General features: G+C 39.2%; 2 protein-coding genes across 8 annotated transcripts in view; one reads left to right on the plus strand and one right to left on the minus strand.

Moving 5' to 3' along the window:
- LOC144599643 (GRB10-interacting GYF protein 2-like) overlaps window positions 1-14,482 on the minus strand; it is a 103,675-nt gene that overhangs the window by 65,075 nt on the left and 24,118 nt on the right. For 4 of the 6 annotated variants that reach the window (XM_078410793.1, XM_078410791.1, XM_078410790.1 and 1 more), the window contains 3 exons: window positions 11,783-11,823; window positions 11,002-11,085; window positions 408-506 (listed from right to left, as the gene is read on the minus strand). In XM_078410793.1, the coding sequence (XP_078266919.1) occupies window positions 408-506; window positions 11,002-11,085; window positions 11,783-11,823 (224 nt within the window). The remainder of the gene's footprint in view (window positions 1-407; window positions 507-11,001; window positions 11,086-11,782; window positions 11,824-14,482) is intronic. The other 2 variants (XM_078410794.1, XM_078410792.1) reach the window with 1 other exon arrangement.
- On the plus strand, window positions 1,598-6,904 carry kcnj13 (potassium inwardly rectifying channel subfamily J member 13). 2 transcript variants are annotated; one of them, XM_078410796.1, is made up of 3 exons: window positions 1,598-1,998; window positions 3,721-4,220; window positions 4,602-6,904. In XM_078410796.1, the coding sequence occupies exons 2-3, from the start codon at window positions 3,743-3,745 to the stop codon at window positions 5,216-5,218; spliced, it is 1,095 nt and encodes a 364-aa protein (XP_078266922.1). In that variant the 5' UTR covers window positions 1,598-1,998; window positions 3,721-3,742; the 3' UTR covers window positions 5,219-6,904. The 2 variants fall into 2 exon arrangements, with proteins under 2 accessions (XP_078266922.1, XP_078266923.1); XM_078410797.1 differs by having other exon boundaries at window positions 3,795-4,220.

Below are 14,482 nucleotides of genomic sequence, written 5' to 3' on the forward strand. Positions count from 1 at the left end.
CACCAAGAAAGTTACAGACAAAATAATTGCACTACACAAACCATTAATTAGGTATCGGAGCACCTAAACTTCACACTATATATTATCTTTAACATCACCTATTTATACCTTGGAATTTTGATCAAAGTTTCTGGCTCACATCTTCACTATGGCAGGCAAAGGCAATAGGAAGCAACGCAGTCAGAATTATATCAAATGGCTACAAGGGTCACCCATTCCTTGTATTTTCTGCAAGTATGGAAAGTAGGAAAATTGTGGGCTTAAGACAATTAATACAATCAACCAATGGAAATTTCCGAGACTAACAGCAAAAAACAGATATACTCCCCTCGGCAATATCACTAGGTCTATTGTGTAGATTCTAATTTTCTGCATAAGGTGGCAAACTTGAGTTGCAAATCAATTACCTGCTATCATCTCAACTGAATTCTTCTTTCTATTTATCTCCATGGGCAAACTGCAACTGAATGCATTGAGCACTGATTCACCAATGTCTATCTTTTTGCCTAGAAATAAAATAATAAAAAATCAACTGAGTCCTCAAAAGTCTATGAAAGTTACAACGACAAGTACAGGCTAATGGCAACACTGAGCTCAATTAATCAAACATTGTCAAAGAATAAAATTTGAAACACATCAAGACGACTAACATTTGTAAGTGCTATGTTTCAACCAATACTACTGCACAATGATTGCAGTATTCACATCAGGTTATCAAAGTAATCTTACAACAAGAATAATAGAGTAAAAAAGTTTTTATTTTTACTTATCCAATTTGTGAAAGGCACTGGAGTCTGATGGAATGAATCCTGGAAAGGTAGGGAAATTCAGAGAGGAAATAGCAAAGGCTTTGATACCAATTTTACATCCCTGAATACAAAAACCGTGTCAAAGAACTCTAAAACTAGCAATGTTTGTAAAGGGGATAAACTTGGTAACAATTGACTAGGTAACCCAATATCAGTAGCAGGTAAGCTCCAAGGGGCCATCATGATAAAATGTATTGCCAGACTTTGGAATGTACTATTTTCCTTCAATGCTTATAGTAATCAAAATGGAGTTATTTATTACACTGTTGTTTGTGGAAGTTTACAAAGTACAAATAGGATGTCATGATTCTTACATCAGATTAGGAATTACACCAGAAGTTTTTCAATAGTGATAAAAAACAATGTGGAATGACCAGGGTTGTGAAAGTTTTTGTAAAAATATTCCGTTGTCTTTGTATTTTAATTTCCACAAATATGTGCTATAGTCATCATTTCTATATTCTGTATTTGGCTATGATTACTATAATATAAACAATATAGATTTGCAATCTTTTTGCACATTTCAGGTTTCCAATGAGTCACTGGCTATGAATATTCCCTCATAATTGCAATGAGGAGGCACCTTTCATTAAATGGTGAGTGAGATCAATTTTGACAGTGTCTTTTGTCATGTGACACATCTAAGAAACTCTTTGCTCCAACCCATCAAACAGTGCCAAGCATTTTCTACAACTGAAGCGGATACATTCCACTAACCTAAATGTAACTTAGCGAGCTGGAAGTATTATAAATAGTTCTAACAAAGCATAGAAAAGGTCTGCTACCTCTGATGAGAAATATTTCATCAAAAGCAATGTACTTTACTTGGGGTTGGGTTATGTGTTGCAGTGAGCTGGGATGTGATGCTGTGGAGAAAGCTTGAAGTAAGTCTCAAACGAGCACTTGAGCTAACATCAAGAACAGAACCAGACAAGTCTTCCAATTTGAGGCCTTTTAATTGGCCACCTGCAGGCAAAATGACAGATCGTATTAGTTTGAAGTGGAACCAGCAGAACATGTTCCAGATTCCGCATTATTGGCTCTTGTAATTCTATAATAAAGATTACCATATGAGAGTGAACACTACCTTATCTTCACATCCAGTCAAATAGACATTTTTGCTCAACGATATAACAGCAATCCAAATTTACACTCAACAAGACGACTCTGGCAAAACTTCTATATTCTGGTAAGTCCCTAGTATTACAAAATATTAATTTATTGGGGGTTTACCTCTTTTTATAATTGCATGATGTTAACTAACAAGAAAGTCATTTTCTGTGCCCATAAATTTCTAATTTTAAGATGCCATGTTTATAAAGTCATCAGATTTATAACGTAACTATAAAAGCATATTTAAGCACAGATTCACATCTTAAGAGTAAGTTTGATTTTTGTCTACAACATCCCAAGTACCATTGCAAAATAAAATTTACAGCAACTTCCAATTACAAGGTAAAAAATGTGTTTAATTTTGAAATTTAATCATATTCAAACTCTGACCAAGTCAATAAATTAACTACATACAAACTTTAAATAATTAAATGATTTGTTTAGAGCCAAGTGAATCTCCTGCATAGTATTACACTGTCTGAGACACACTTTTTAATGAAGCGCATTTCACCAGGAAATTAAAATAATCTTAATTATTCCTAACATCTGAAGCTACATTCTCTCTCACAAAGTTGTTAGTTAGATTTTAAGTGCATCGATATTTAAAACAAAAATTCTAAACTAATCTGTTTCAATAAAAACAGCCGTGAATAGTATGGCATGTAAAATTAAAGGAAAATTATCTCTTAGTAAAACTGCAGTCTAGCTTCTCTCATAGGTCTGTGAAACTGCAGGCAATCCATACATTCAGGATTTATTCTGATCAGAGTACTTCAAAGAACAATTGACATTTCTGGTATCAGATTAATTTGTTGGTCGAAGATAAAACTGGAAAATTAAACTATGTGGAAAATTACAATTGAATGATCAGATCATCAATGATATTGTTTCGCTGTTTAAACCAAACAGCCATTTTCTCCCAACTATATCAAGAGAGAAAATCCGATTCTGAAATCAACCACTAATCTGCACTTACACCACAGATCAAATAAATTCAACTTGTCTTTTAGTGAACTACTTTAGTGAACAAAACCCAGGATTAGCAAACTAAGACATGATTACGAGTCAGACCCTTATTCCACAAACTGAAACTTACAACAGTAAACAGTCAAAAAAAGCTGCACTAAATAAGTATGTATATTATTCTTCCACCGGATTAAAATACTCCCATTATGGGTTTTTAAAAATTAAATTCTGTCTAAATGAACAGGAGGGATGATAAGCTTATATACAATCTGGGCTGCACAATATACTATACTTTGTCACGGTTCACCTACATCCCAATATACCACCTATGTCCTTCAATGAATAATTGTTAAATCTCTATTATGTTTCAAAGTCTGAAGACTCAGCCAAACTGATAAATAGAAAATGGATAATAGAGGGAAACTGCACTCGATAGGAACACGCAGCTACAATACATCATCCCAACAATAACAATATACCATCTCAACCACTTTGAAATGTAGGGCAATAAATAAAATTTCTAACACATTTAAAATATTGCAATGTGAATTCCAAGGAGTTTGCATATCCCTACTTAACAAATTAATCAACATGGAAAACCAAACTATCTGCTGACTCTATTAGAAACTGAAAGCGGCATGGGATCTCTCTTCCAGGATGGAGTTGCTTGCTTAATGGTAAAGACTGAAGGTTATTCAGTTAAAAGTTAAATGATTAAGCCTGCAAATCCATAGCACACATGAGTAATTGCTAAAGGCAAATACAGATAATGTGATGACAATTAAGCCTCCACTAGTTGAGAACACTCACATTCTGGCAATATGTTCTGCAGCTAACCCAACAGGGGAGAAACAATGGGCATCGTTTTTAACAATAGTGACGAAAAGGACACTTCTCCACTTATAGGCCCACGGTACAAAAGAATTGTCACAAAGGATGGCCGCAGTAACCTCAAGATAGAAGCCCTCCCTGGAAAAAGCATTGAACACCTAAAGGATATCTGGTCAATCTTGGTGGAAATGAGATGGCGCTGGATGTTACTGACTTTCTCAGGAGCTTTCGTGGCTCACTGGCTCTTCTTTGCGTGCTTTTGGTATTTATTGGCATACACACATGGCGATTTAGATGTGTTGGATCATAGCAACCCACCAGAAAACCATACCATCTGTGTGAAATATATTGACAGCTTCACAGCAGCCTTCTCGTTCTCACTGGAAACTCAGCTTACAATTGGTTATGGAACCATGTACCCTGATGGTGATTGTCCAGCTGCCATTGCTCTCCTCGCAGTCCAAATGCTGTTGGGGCTTATGGTGGAAGCATTAATTACAGGTAATTATTGTTTTGAAAAAGTATAATTTTGGGGAAGTACTGCATTGAATTTTAGTATATCAACATGGAAGTTTATCGTAGTCAGTAACTGAATTGTCAGCAGCTATTAAAAATTTTATGTCGAATTTGAGATGCGCAAGGATTATTTGAGAGCAATTAAAAAAGTGTTAAACAAAAAAATCACTACTTTAAAGCACCTAAAAAAATCAATTCCTATTGAATAGATAGAGAACTCCAGCAGTTATTTCAATTTCATATCACAGAACACAAAAATCCTTACTCAAGTATTAAGCATAGATTATTGAAGCCCTGAAATTTAAAGCACTTTAACATGCTTGTTCTAGGAAGTTTATTAACAAGCTATCTTTTTTTTTAAAACAGGTGCCTTTGTGGCAAAGATTGCCAAACCAAAGCTGAGAGCAACTGCAATTAAATTTAGTTACTTTGCTACTGTAGCACAACATGAAGGGGAACCATGCCTGATGTTTAGAATAGCCAACATATGGCAAAGTCCATTGACAAATGTTAAAGTAGCTGCCATTTTATACCAAGAGTATAAAACTCTACACCTTTTGCAGACGAACATCAATTTTCGCATTGACCATTTGAACTCTAATAAATGCCCTTACCTAATCTTTCCATTGATGTTCTATCACTCCATCAATCAATATAGTCCTCTCTATCCATTGGTTCAAGGAAAGATGCCACCATACTACGAGATAGTAATTTTTTTGTCAGCAGAACAGGAAGGTACTGGAGAGACTTGCCAGAAGAGAACCTCTTATATTCCTGAAGAAATTAAACTCAACCAACTGTTTGCTCCTGTGATAAGCTGCACTTCGAAAGGGTACTACAAAATTAATATGGACAACTTTGACAAGACAATCCCAGGATTTCCTGTGCTATTTAATACAAGGGAGGCAAAGCAGAATGATTTTGTTGTCAACGTCAACAGTGATCATGTTGATACTATGCTATTCCATGACAGTGCCGTTTGAATAATTATTAACTTTGATATAAACAAGGTGAACTGGAATAATGAATATCATATTTCTGCAATTGTTTGAGGAAAATATACTGTTTAACATGTAAAAACTGAACAAGGTTTGAAGATCACATTATCAAAACAACTGATTTAAATTACAATTCTAAATGAAAACCAACAACCCAAGTCTTCTGAAGAACAAACAAGAAAAGCATAAAATGGCACCAAATAACCAGATTTGAAATGCAAAAGATCAACTTTTATACACAATTTATTTAACCCAGCATCACCTGAGATTCCACTGGCCTGCTCAGCAGTGCTTTATTGTGCTCATGATACGCGTTGGACTGTGACAAGAGACTCAAGAAATGAAGACGATATCTTACAAATCCAGTTAAAACACACAAAGGAAAATCATTTTCATGTAGGACATAATTTCTGTTATGAGGCATAGCTAAAGTACAAAATATAATTGTTTCATAAAATAGCAAACTCCTCGATCTACACTGTTATCTTAGTCATAGATGACAAATATTCAGTATTTTGTTTCCTCAAGTTATGAGTTTGGTACAATCGTTTTATTGCTGCAGCTAACTTAATAAAATGCCTAGAGCCATGAAATATTATTTGTATCTTTGATCCATTAAACTTCAAAATAGAAGTTCAGCAGAATATACAAAACACAAGAATAGTGATTATTACACAGCACTTTTGTCTTGAAGAAAGTTACATACCAATAGTTTGTCTGTTAATGACTAAAATAGAATACAGAGATTTGATGGTATACATTGCCTTTCAACTAGTGAGAGGGATTTCAACTGCTTGAAATCCCTCACTTCCACTTTGCTACTGCACGTAAACCATGGTGTTCCTAGTTTCGCACCAGCCAGTAAACAATACAATTCCATAACAATTTTTCTTTCTCGGAGCATAAATCGTTCAAAAATTCCTGTCAATTACGAAAGGATGAAAGGCAAAAAGCTGCATAAGCTTGAAATCTGAAATAAAAACAGAAACTACAGATCTATATCTCATTGTTCCAGCATTGTTATTTTCCCTCTTTCTTGCTCTATTTATATCTACTCTCCAGACAGATTAGCTGTAATTGATAAACCTTTGCCAGTCTCTCTTAGCTAGCACCGGCCTATGTTATCCATTTTTCTTCAGTCTCCACCCCACCCTACACATCCAAATTCTACATTTTTCTCATTCTGATGAAATTTCTGTAACATGAAATATTAATTGTTTCTCTGTTCATAGATGGTGCCTGATCCAAGTATTTCTATAATTTTCTATTTATATTTATAGTTGCTACATGAATACTGCAAATGACATTAATTTACTTGCATCCAGATTCCTTAAAACATAATTGATATATCAAACAAAATATATTATTCAATAACTGGAAGTATTATACTAAAAAATAATTAAATTGCGTGACAGTAAATGAACTAATTTGTAAATAAATGAAGATTGAAACATTTTCCTTCATGTGTTGACTTAAAATTATTTACTCAGAACCATCTAAAGATGCGAGAAAAGCTCAGTATATCAGATACCATCAGAGAGGACCAATACTTCTGATGAATAATCATTTATCAGCCTTTCAGCGCCGTCAGCGATGGCAGCCTCGCCAAAAGAATGTCTGTCTTTTTGTCTTTTTTGTTATTTTTAGTGTGTTTTAAAAGTATGTTAATGTTCTCAGGTTTGTTTTATGTGGGGGGTGAAGGAGGGGGTCGAGGGAAACTTTTTTCAATCTCTTACCTTGCTGGAGATGCGATTTTTTTCTGGGTCGTATCTCCGGTCGCTCTGAGGCCTAACATCATGGAGCTGGCGGCCTTACTCGAGACTGACTTTGAGTCCTACCGCGGGGTCATGGACTTACCATCGGAGCCTGCGATCCCTTGCCTGGGATCGATGATCCAACCGCGGCCTGCAGATTTCAACATTGAGGAGCTCGCAGTCTCGGGTAGAGACTGATGTTGGGAAGCTCCAAAGTCGCAGGAGGTTCAACTAGCCCCGACCCGGAGTCTGATGGCCCGGCATGGGGGAGCTGAGATCCCCCCCGATGCGGGAGCTTGATCACCCGACATGGAGGGCTCGACCGCCGGTTGCGGGAACCAAGATTACCCCGACAATGGAAGGCTCGAGGCCCCCAACCGCGGGAGAACAAAGAGGGGAAGAAGATTGAACTTTCTTTGCCTTCCATCACAGTGAGGAATGTGGAGGACTCACTGTGGTGGATGTTCATGTTAAACATTTATTTGGGTGTCTTGTTGCTCTTTATTGGTATGACTGTATGGCAAATTAAATTCCTCGTATGTTGCAAAACATACTTGGCTAATAAAGTACTATTATGCTTATGATTATGATGATAACCAGAAATATTAATTTCTTGGAAAATCATGCATAGAATCATCAAAGTGCACAGCACAGAAACAGGTCCCATCAGCCCACCTTTTCCATACCTAATGAGATGCCCATCTATGCTAATCATATCTCATTAGGCCCAGTATCCCTCTATGCCTTTCTTATCCAAGTATCTGTACAAATTTATTGTAATCTGCCTCCATCACTTCCTCTGGCAGCTCATTCCAAATATTTAGCACCATCAATATCAAAATACTACCCTTGAGATCTCCTTTAAATTTCTCCCCTCTCAATTTAAACCTGTACCTACCAGTTCTAGACTCCTAAGCCTTAGGGAAAAGGATCAACTTTTAAGCCTCTCATAATTTTATAAACCTCTACTATTAGATCATCCATCAGCCTCTCATGTTCCAGTAAGAATGAACTCAGCCTATCTAAGTTCTCCTTATAATACTGGGAACATGTCAGACAGCATCCCTATGATTCTCTTCTGCAAACTCACTATTGCTACCCTGTTCTATCTGAAGTGTGGCGATCAAAACTTATACAATACTCCCAAGTGTCGTCTAACCGATGTTTTGTACATTTGCAACATGACTTCCCAATTCCTATTCTCAATGCCTTAGTCTATGAAGCCAATCATGCCAGATACATTTTTCACTACCTATCTAGCCACATTGTCACTTTCAGGTGGCTATGGATTTGCACTCCAAGATCTCTCTACACATCAACGTTCCCAAGGTCACTATTTACTCTGTATATCCTATATCCTCTGTACCGTAACTTCTCAAAGTGCATTATCTCATACTTGTCTGGATTAAATTCCACCTACCAAAGCTCCTCCCAGCTTTCCTCTAACCACTATAACCTTAGACACACTTCTTCGCCATCTCACTCAACCAGTTATCATGTTAGCTGCAAACCTACTACTCACAGCACCAACACTCTCATCCAGTCATTTAAGTAGATTGCAAATAACTAAGCCCCAGAACCAAATGCGATGGTACTTCACTTGTTAGACTTCCAGGCAAAAAAAAATAACCCTTCCATTTCTACCCCATGTACTGTCACCAAACCAATTTTGAATCCAGTTTGTCACACTAATCCCTTGTGCCTTAACCTTCTGGGCCAGGCTATGTAGAACCTTGTCAAAAGCTTTATTGAAGTCGATAAATTTTCTTAGTCACCAATTTTCTTAGTTACCTCCTCAAAAAATGTCAGATTTGCGCAATATGATCTCCCCTGTACAAAGGCCTGCTGACTCCAAATCAGTCCCTGTCTTTCTGAGCTAACAGAAATAGCATCCCTCAATCTTCACCAGCAACTTCCCTACCGGTGATGTAATGCTTACCAGCGTATACTTTGAGGCTTATCCCTACCACATTTTTTGAATAAGGGAACATTAGCTATTCTCCATTGATTTGATACCTCACCAGTGGCTAACAAAAATGCAATAATCTTCCTCAGAGCCACAGCAATCCACTCCCTTGCTTCCCTTAGTATTCTGGGATAGATCCTGTCAGGATCTAAGGATTTATCCACCCGAATATGTTCCACTATTTCTGGCTTTTCCCCTTCCTTGATACAGACATGCATCAGATTCAGACGTGCTTCAGATTATCATTGTGCTTCCCTAAACTTTTCAGTCCCCTTGACGAATACAAATTAGAGGTATTCATTTGAGATCTTTGCTCATGCCCCCTGGTTCCAAGCATAGATTATCCCTTTGGTCCCTGAAGGAACTCATTCATTCTTAGCTACCTTTTGTAATAGGTTGTAATGCACTTAACAAAAGGTGATATTTCTACTTCCCAGTTATTTCATGGTGTCCTTTTGGCCTCCTAACCTCAAGTTTTCTTTATCCCCAATAAACCATTCAATACCTGATATCCGCCCTAATCCTGGAGAGCTGAACACATATCCAGAAACAGGATGGATTACAAGATTGTTAAAAAGCCTCTCTCTTCAAATCGTAATAGTAAGTAGAGTATCTGCATTTCAGAAAGAACATCTTTCAGGCCATCTCATGCAGCAACAAATCCAATTTCGCAGAAGCTTTACCAATGGCTGCCACAGGGATGAATCTTAATGCATCAGCTTTCTTCAAGACTGGAACTGAGTTACTTGCAACATCTTACAGTTTGTCATCCATTGTTACATAAGGCAGGTTTATGACATACACGATTCTGAGTATAGTTAACCATCTCTTGGCTGAGAACAGCAGGCAGGATAAATATGCTGCTTTATAAAAACTGCAGGTATCCCCAATGACTACACACTTTGTGCAGTCTGCAGCAACTTGGAAATATATTGCATCCAGAAGGGCTACCATTTCCTTGGTGGCACAATGAAAGTCTATGCCTATATCTTCACTCATTGTCTTGCCTTCAATCTGAAACATTCCACAATGTCATTTGCTTCAGAACTAACATAACAAACCAAACTTGATGACAAGGGTTCTCTGAAGACTCAGATCTTAATTGTGGTGCACAACTAACATCCGTATGGGCAACATATATGATAAATGCTGGACATACAACAGGCATGTGTTTCCAATGATTCTGTTGTCCAGACCACTCTTGAAGAAGCCAGCAACATAGCAGATATGCATTGTCATCTGTGTGCTGAATGACTTCCTATTATGCTTTTCATCCCTTTCTAGCTCTTTAGCATTCTGCTGTGGAGCAATTGAAAGGAAGGGGAAATAACTGACAATAACTGTCCACAGCCACCTCATCCAACAGCACTAGTAAGGGATAGTGGGATGGGGGAGGGAGATGGAATATGTGGAGAATTAAATATGTGGAGTTGTGGAGTTCCTTCACCCCCCTCATCACTGAGTAACAAATTCTATATACCTTTAATGATAGCCAGCACCATTTTCTCCATGGCAGTAAAATGATTCAGCTGCAGCCTTATTGTAGATAACTACTCCTGCTTCCTAACTAACAAAGCATTGTGTACTGGAGGGTAGGTATACTCCATCTGGATACCCACAGATGCTGCCTGATCCGCTGTGTGCCTCCTGCTTTATGCTTCAGATGCCAGTATCTGCAGTCTCTTATGTCAGCATATATTCTCTTCTCCTCTTATTTCCTTAGCAAGCATCCAGTTTCAAACATGAAGCCTACTCTTTCCAAGTCCAGAATCAGCTACAGAATGCCTGTAACATTTGCTGCCCCCTCAATACACTCAACACCTGTAAAGGCTGCAGAATGAATTTAATGCTGAATGGCTTTCATTGGTATAGTCACCCACAGAACTAGAATCCTACTTATTCCACACAAATAATGAGCAGGCAGCATAACTTTGCTGTACTAGAGCCAGGGACTTTATTCAATCAAGCGAAAGGCGTTTGCACATCTTCTAGCTCATCCAAAAAGTCCACAAACAGCTTCGGCTTCAGTTCAGTTAACCCAAACGTACCTGATTTTAAAGGGAACCCAGATGTAGAGAGGAAATCATTTGGAGCACCCAGGTTGGAGTGTTGGTCCTTCGGATGATTCAATCCTTAAATGAATGTGTACAGAATTTAATCACCATTTCTTGAATACGACACAATAATACATGATGTTTGAAAAATAATAACTTTTTTTAAACCTGATGTACCATACAAATTCAAATGTACTTACAATGGAGGAAATTAAGGACAATAGAAACATTTTGAGATATAGCTTCAAAAATTAACATTTCAACAATTCTCAGAGTTTATCATTACATTGAATCAAAGTAGGTGTTGGAAATATCTGATTACCAAAAAGTGAATGTAAGTGCTCAGGTAAATCTTTCATCCTTTTCACATCCAGTGTAAGCACAAAATAGTGCTGAGTAATGTACTGCTTAAATTCTTCGTGCAGTAATTCAATCTAGTCAATAAATTTACTGTGAAAGATTCTGGCATGTTACGAGCAAGAAACACTACTCCAAAATCCAGCTCCACCTCTCAACCTTCCAGCATTTAAAAACATTCGATAATGTGTTTTTTAATTTCTATTTGTACATATGCTTTTCAAAAATAAAAAATATTTTTTTTAAAAATTTAAAAAAATAAAAAAATAAAAAGATTTTAACCCAGCTTTTTTACAAGCGAAAGTCAATCTTTCACATTCAACTCAAAATCCCAAAGTAAATTCTGCAGTTAAAATTACATACATCCTCCTGGAACAATTCAAAGTGAATAAGGTAATACTTTAAATGTTAAACTGACCTGGGTCTTTTCGCCCTGGTTTTTCAAACCGTCGTTCTCCTCTATTAAAAGTAAGATAATTTAAATTTATTCAAGCAAATGCCAAGAGTCAATACAAAATAAATTATTCCACATTAAAATGATTTTAGTAACATAATCTAATAAAATAAACATTTTTACTGTACTGATGACTTTTTAATGTTGTCTGGCACATTCCATGAGGAATCTCAATCTTTATAGAAGAATAAACCAAGGACCCATCTATAGATTTTTAACCATTTTCCCATAGTCAATAACATTGTATTTATTGGTGTCTATATATTTATTATATATATATTTATATATACATAGATACATATATATACACACATAGATACATACAAATATATATATATAATATATATTATATATATATATTTGTATGTATCTATGTATATCTCTCTGAGATTTTGAAATTTGGTTGTGAACAAGTGGACCTGCAGCCAGTAAACCATAGCACCGCCATTTTTGCGCCACCTTAATCACCACTCTTCTAGCGACTGTTTATATAACAAGTTTTATTCAAATTAGTCTTATATTTTTTAAGTTAGAGACATTTTAAAGTTTAAAACTCTCATTTCTAAACACATTTTTCAAAGTGCTGTGCGTATGACGTCACCATAGGGCACGCACGGCCTCTCTCCTCACTCGCACAAACAAGATGGACGCCGTTAGCGGAGCCGCCCGCCCGCAATCAGGGGCTCCCCTCTCCTCTCTCTCCCTTCACTTCTCACTCCCCTCTCCCCCACAACCGCCGCGAGTAATCCCAGCTCGGCTAGGCCCCAGCCGCCACCGCACTGCCCGTTTCCAGTAGTCCGGCGCACCCTCCTCCTCCCTGCACGCTCGGTAAGTGGCTTTCGCCGCCAATGGCTCCACGGAGGGGAGTGGGCGTGGGGGGGCGAGTGGGTGGCGGGGAGGATGGGGTAGGAGGGGTGAGAGTGGAGGAAGAGACAGTGGGGGAGGCTGGGGGCAGGGGAGGAGAGAGGGGGGCTGGTGGGGAAAGGGGGGGAGTGTAAGAGTGGGGCTGGGGAGGAGAGAATGGAGGGATGGGGGGAAAAGAGAGTGGGGGAAAGGGGGGTGGTGGGGAAAGGGGGTTGGGGAGAGTAAGAGTGGGGGGGAGGGTGGGAGGAGGAGAGAGTGGGGGTGGGAGGGAGAGTGGGACAGCAGGGATTGGTGGTGGGGGGAAGGGAGAGAGGGGGAAAGTGGGGTGCTGGGGAAAGGGGGGTAGGGGAGAGTAAGAGTGAGGCTGGGGGAGGAGAAAATGGGAGGGTGGGGGGAAGAGAGTGGAGGAAAGGGGTGGTGGGGAGAGTGAGGGTGGGGGGAGAGAGTGGGGGAAAGGAGGGTCGTGGGGAAAGGGGAGGTGGGAGAGAGTGAGAGTGGGAGTGAGGGAGGAGAGAGTGGGGGGAGGGAGAGAGTGGGGGGAGGGGGAGGGTGGGAGGAGGGGGAGGGTGGGAGGAGGAGAGTGTGGGGGTGGGAGGGAGAGTGGAACTGGGGAGGGGGACAGTGGGGGTGGGGGGGAGGAAGGAAGAATGGGGGAGGGGGGAATAGGGGTGGGGAGGGGTGAATGGGGTGGAGACAGGGCTGGGGGGAGTGGGGGCAGGGGAGGGGCAATTGGGGGTACGTAGGGGCGATGGAGTGGGTCAGTGGGGGGAGGAAGGGGATTGAGTGGGGGGTGGATGGTGCTACACCAATATAGGAGAGGCTTTGGGTCCAGGGCACCTCAGTCACACCCTCTCCCCTTCTCTGTCCCCCCTCTACGAGGAATGGGCCCAGCTTGGTCTAGTATGCTAAGTTACTTCAGCATTTTGTGAATAAATACCTTCGATTTGTACCAGCATCTGCAGTTATTGTCTTATAGTGGATATGTATATATATATATATATATATATATATATACATACATACATACACATACATACATACAAATAAATATATATATATATATATATATATATATATACACACACACAAGATCCTATATATATATATCTCAGATCTTGTGTGTGTTATTCACAAGATGCTGGAGTAACTCAGCAGGTCAGGCAACATCTCGGGAGAGAAGGAATGGGTGACGTATCGGGTCGAGACCCTTGTTCAGACTGATGTCAGGGGGGCGGGACAAAGGAAGGATATAGGTGGAGACAGGAAGATAGAGGGAGATCTGGGAAGGAGGAGGGGAAGGGAGGGACAGAGGAACTATCTAAAGTTGGAGAAGTCGATGTTCATACCACTGGGCTGCAAACTGCCCAGGCGAAATATGAGATGCTGTTCCTCCAATTTCCGGTGGGCCTCACTATGGCACTGGAGGAGGCCCATGGCAGAAAGGTCAGACTGGGAATGGGAGGGGGAGATCAGTTTGGTTAATGCGGACCGAGCGCAGGTGTTCAGCGAAGCGATCGCCAAGCCTGCGCTTGGTTTCGCCGATGTAAATAAGTTGACATCTGGAGCAGCGGATGCAATAGATGTGTGTGTTATATATCTTTAATACTACTAAAACTCAGATTTGTATGTATATTTGTAACAGTGATTTCGGCTGATTTCTGCAAAACGGTGAAACGTAGCACCACAATTTTTGCACCGCCTTAATCACACCGCTGGACGCTTGCCGAAAATGATATTTTTATTTAATTCGGTCGTATATTTTTTAAGTTACAGAGGTTTAAAAGTCACAAAAAAAAATCT

This window comes from Rhinoraja longicauda, chromosome 13 (assembly GCF_053455715.1).
Source record: "Rhinoraja longicauda isolate Sanriku21f chromosome 13, sRhiLon1.1, whole genome shotgun sequence".
In the NCBI taxonomy this organism is placed as follows: domain Eukaryota; kingdom Metazoa; phylum Chordata; class Chondrichthyes; order Rajiformes; family Arhynchobatidae; genus Rhinoraja; species Rhinoraja longicauda.

What these genes read in the sequence shown, in the direction of transcription:
- kcnj13 (XM_078410796.1), top strand. Translation starts at nt 3,743, where the DNA reads ATGGGCATCGTTTTTAACAATAGTGACGAAAAGGACACTTCTCCACTT. An exon ending in GGTGGAAGCATTAATTACAG is followed by an intron (nt 4,221 to 4,601) that starts GTAATTATTGTT and finishes TTTTTAAAACAG; the next exon opens with GTGCCTTTGTGGCAAAGATT.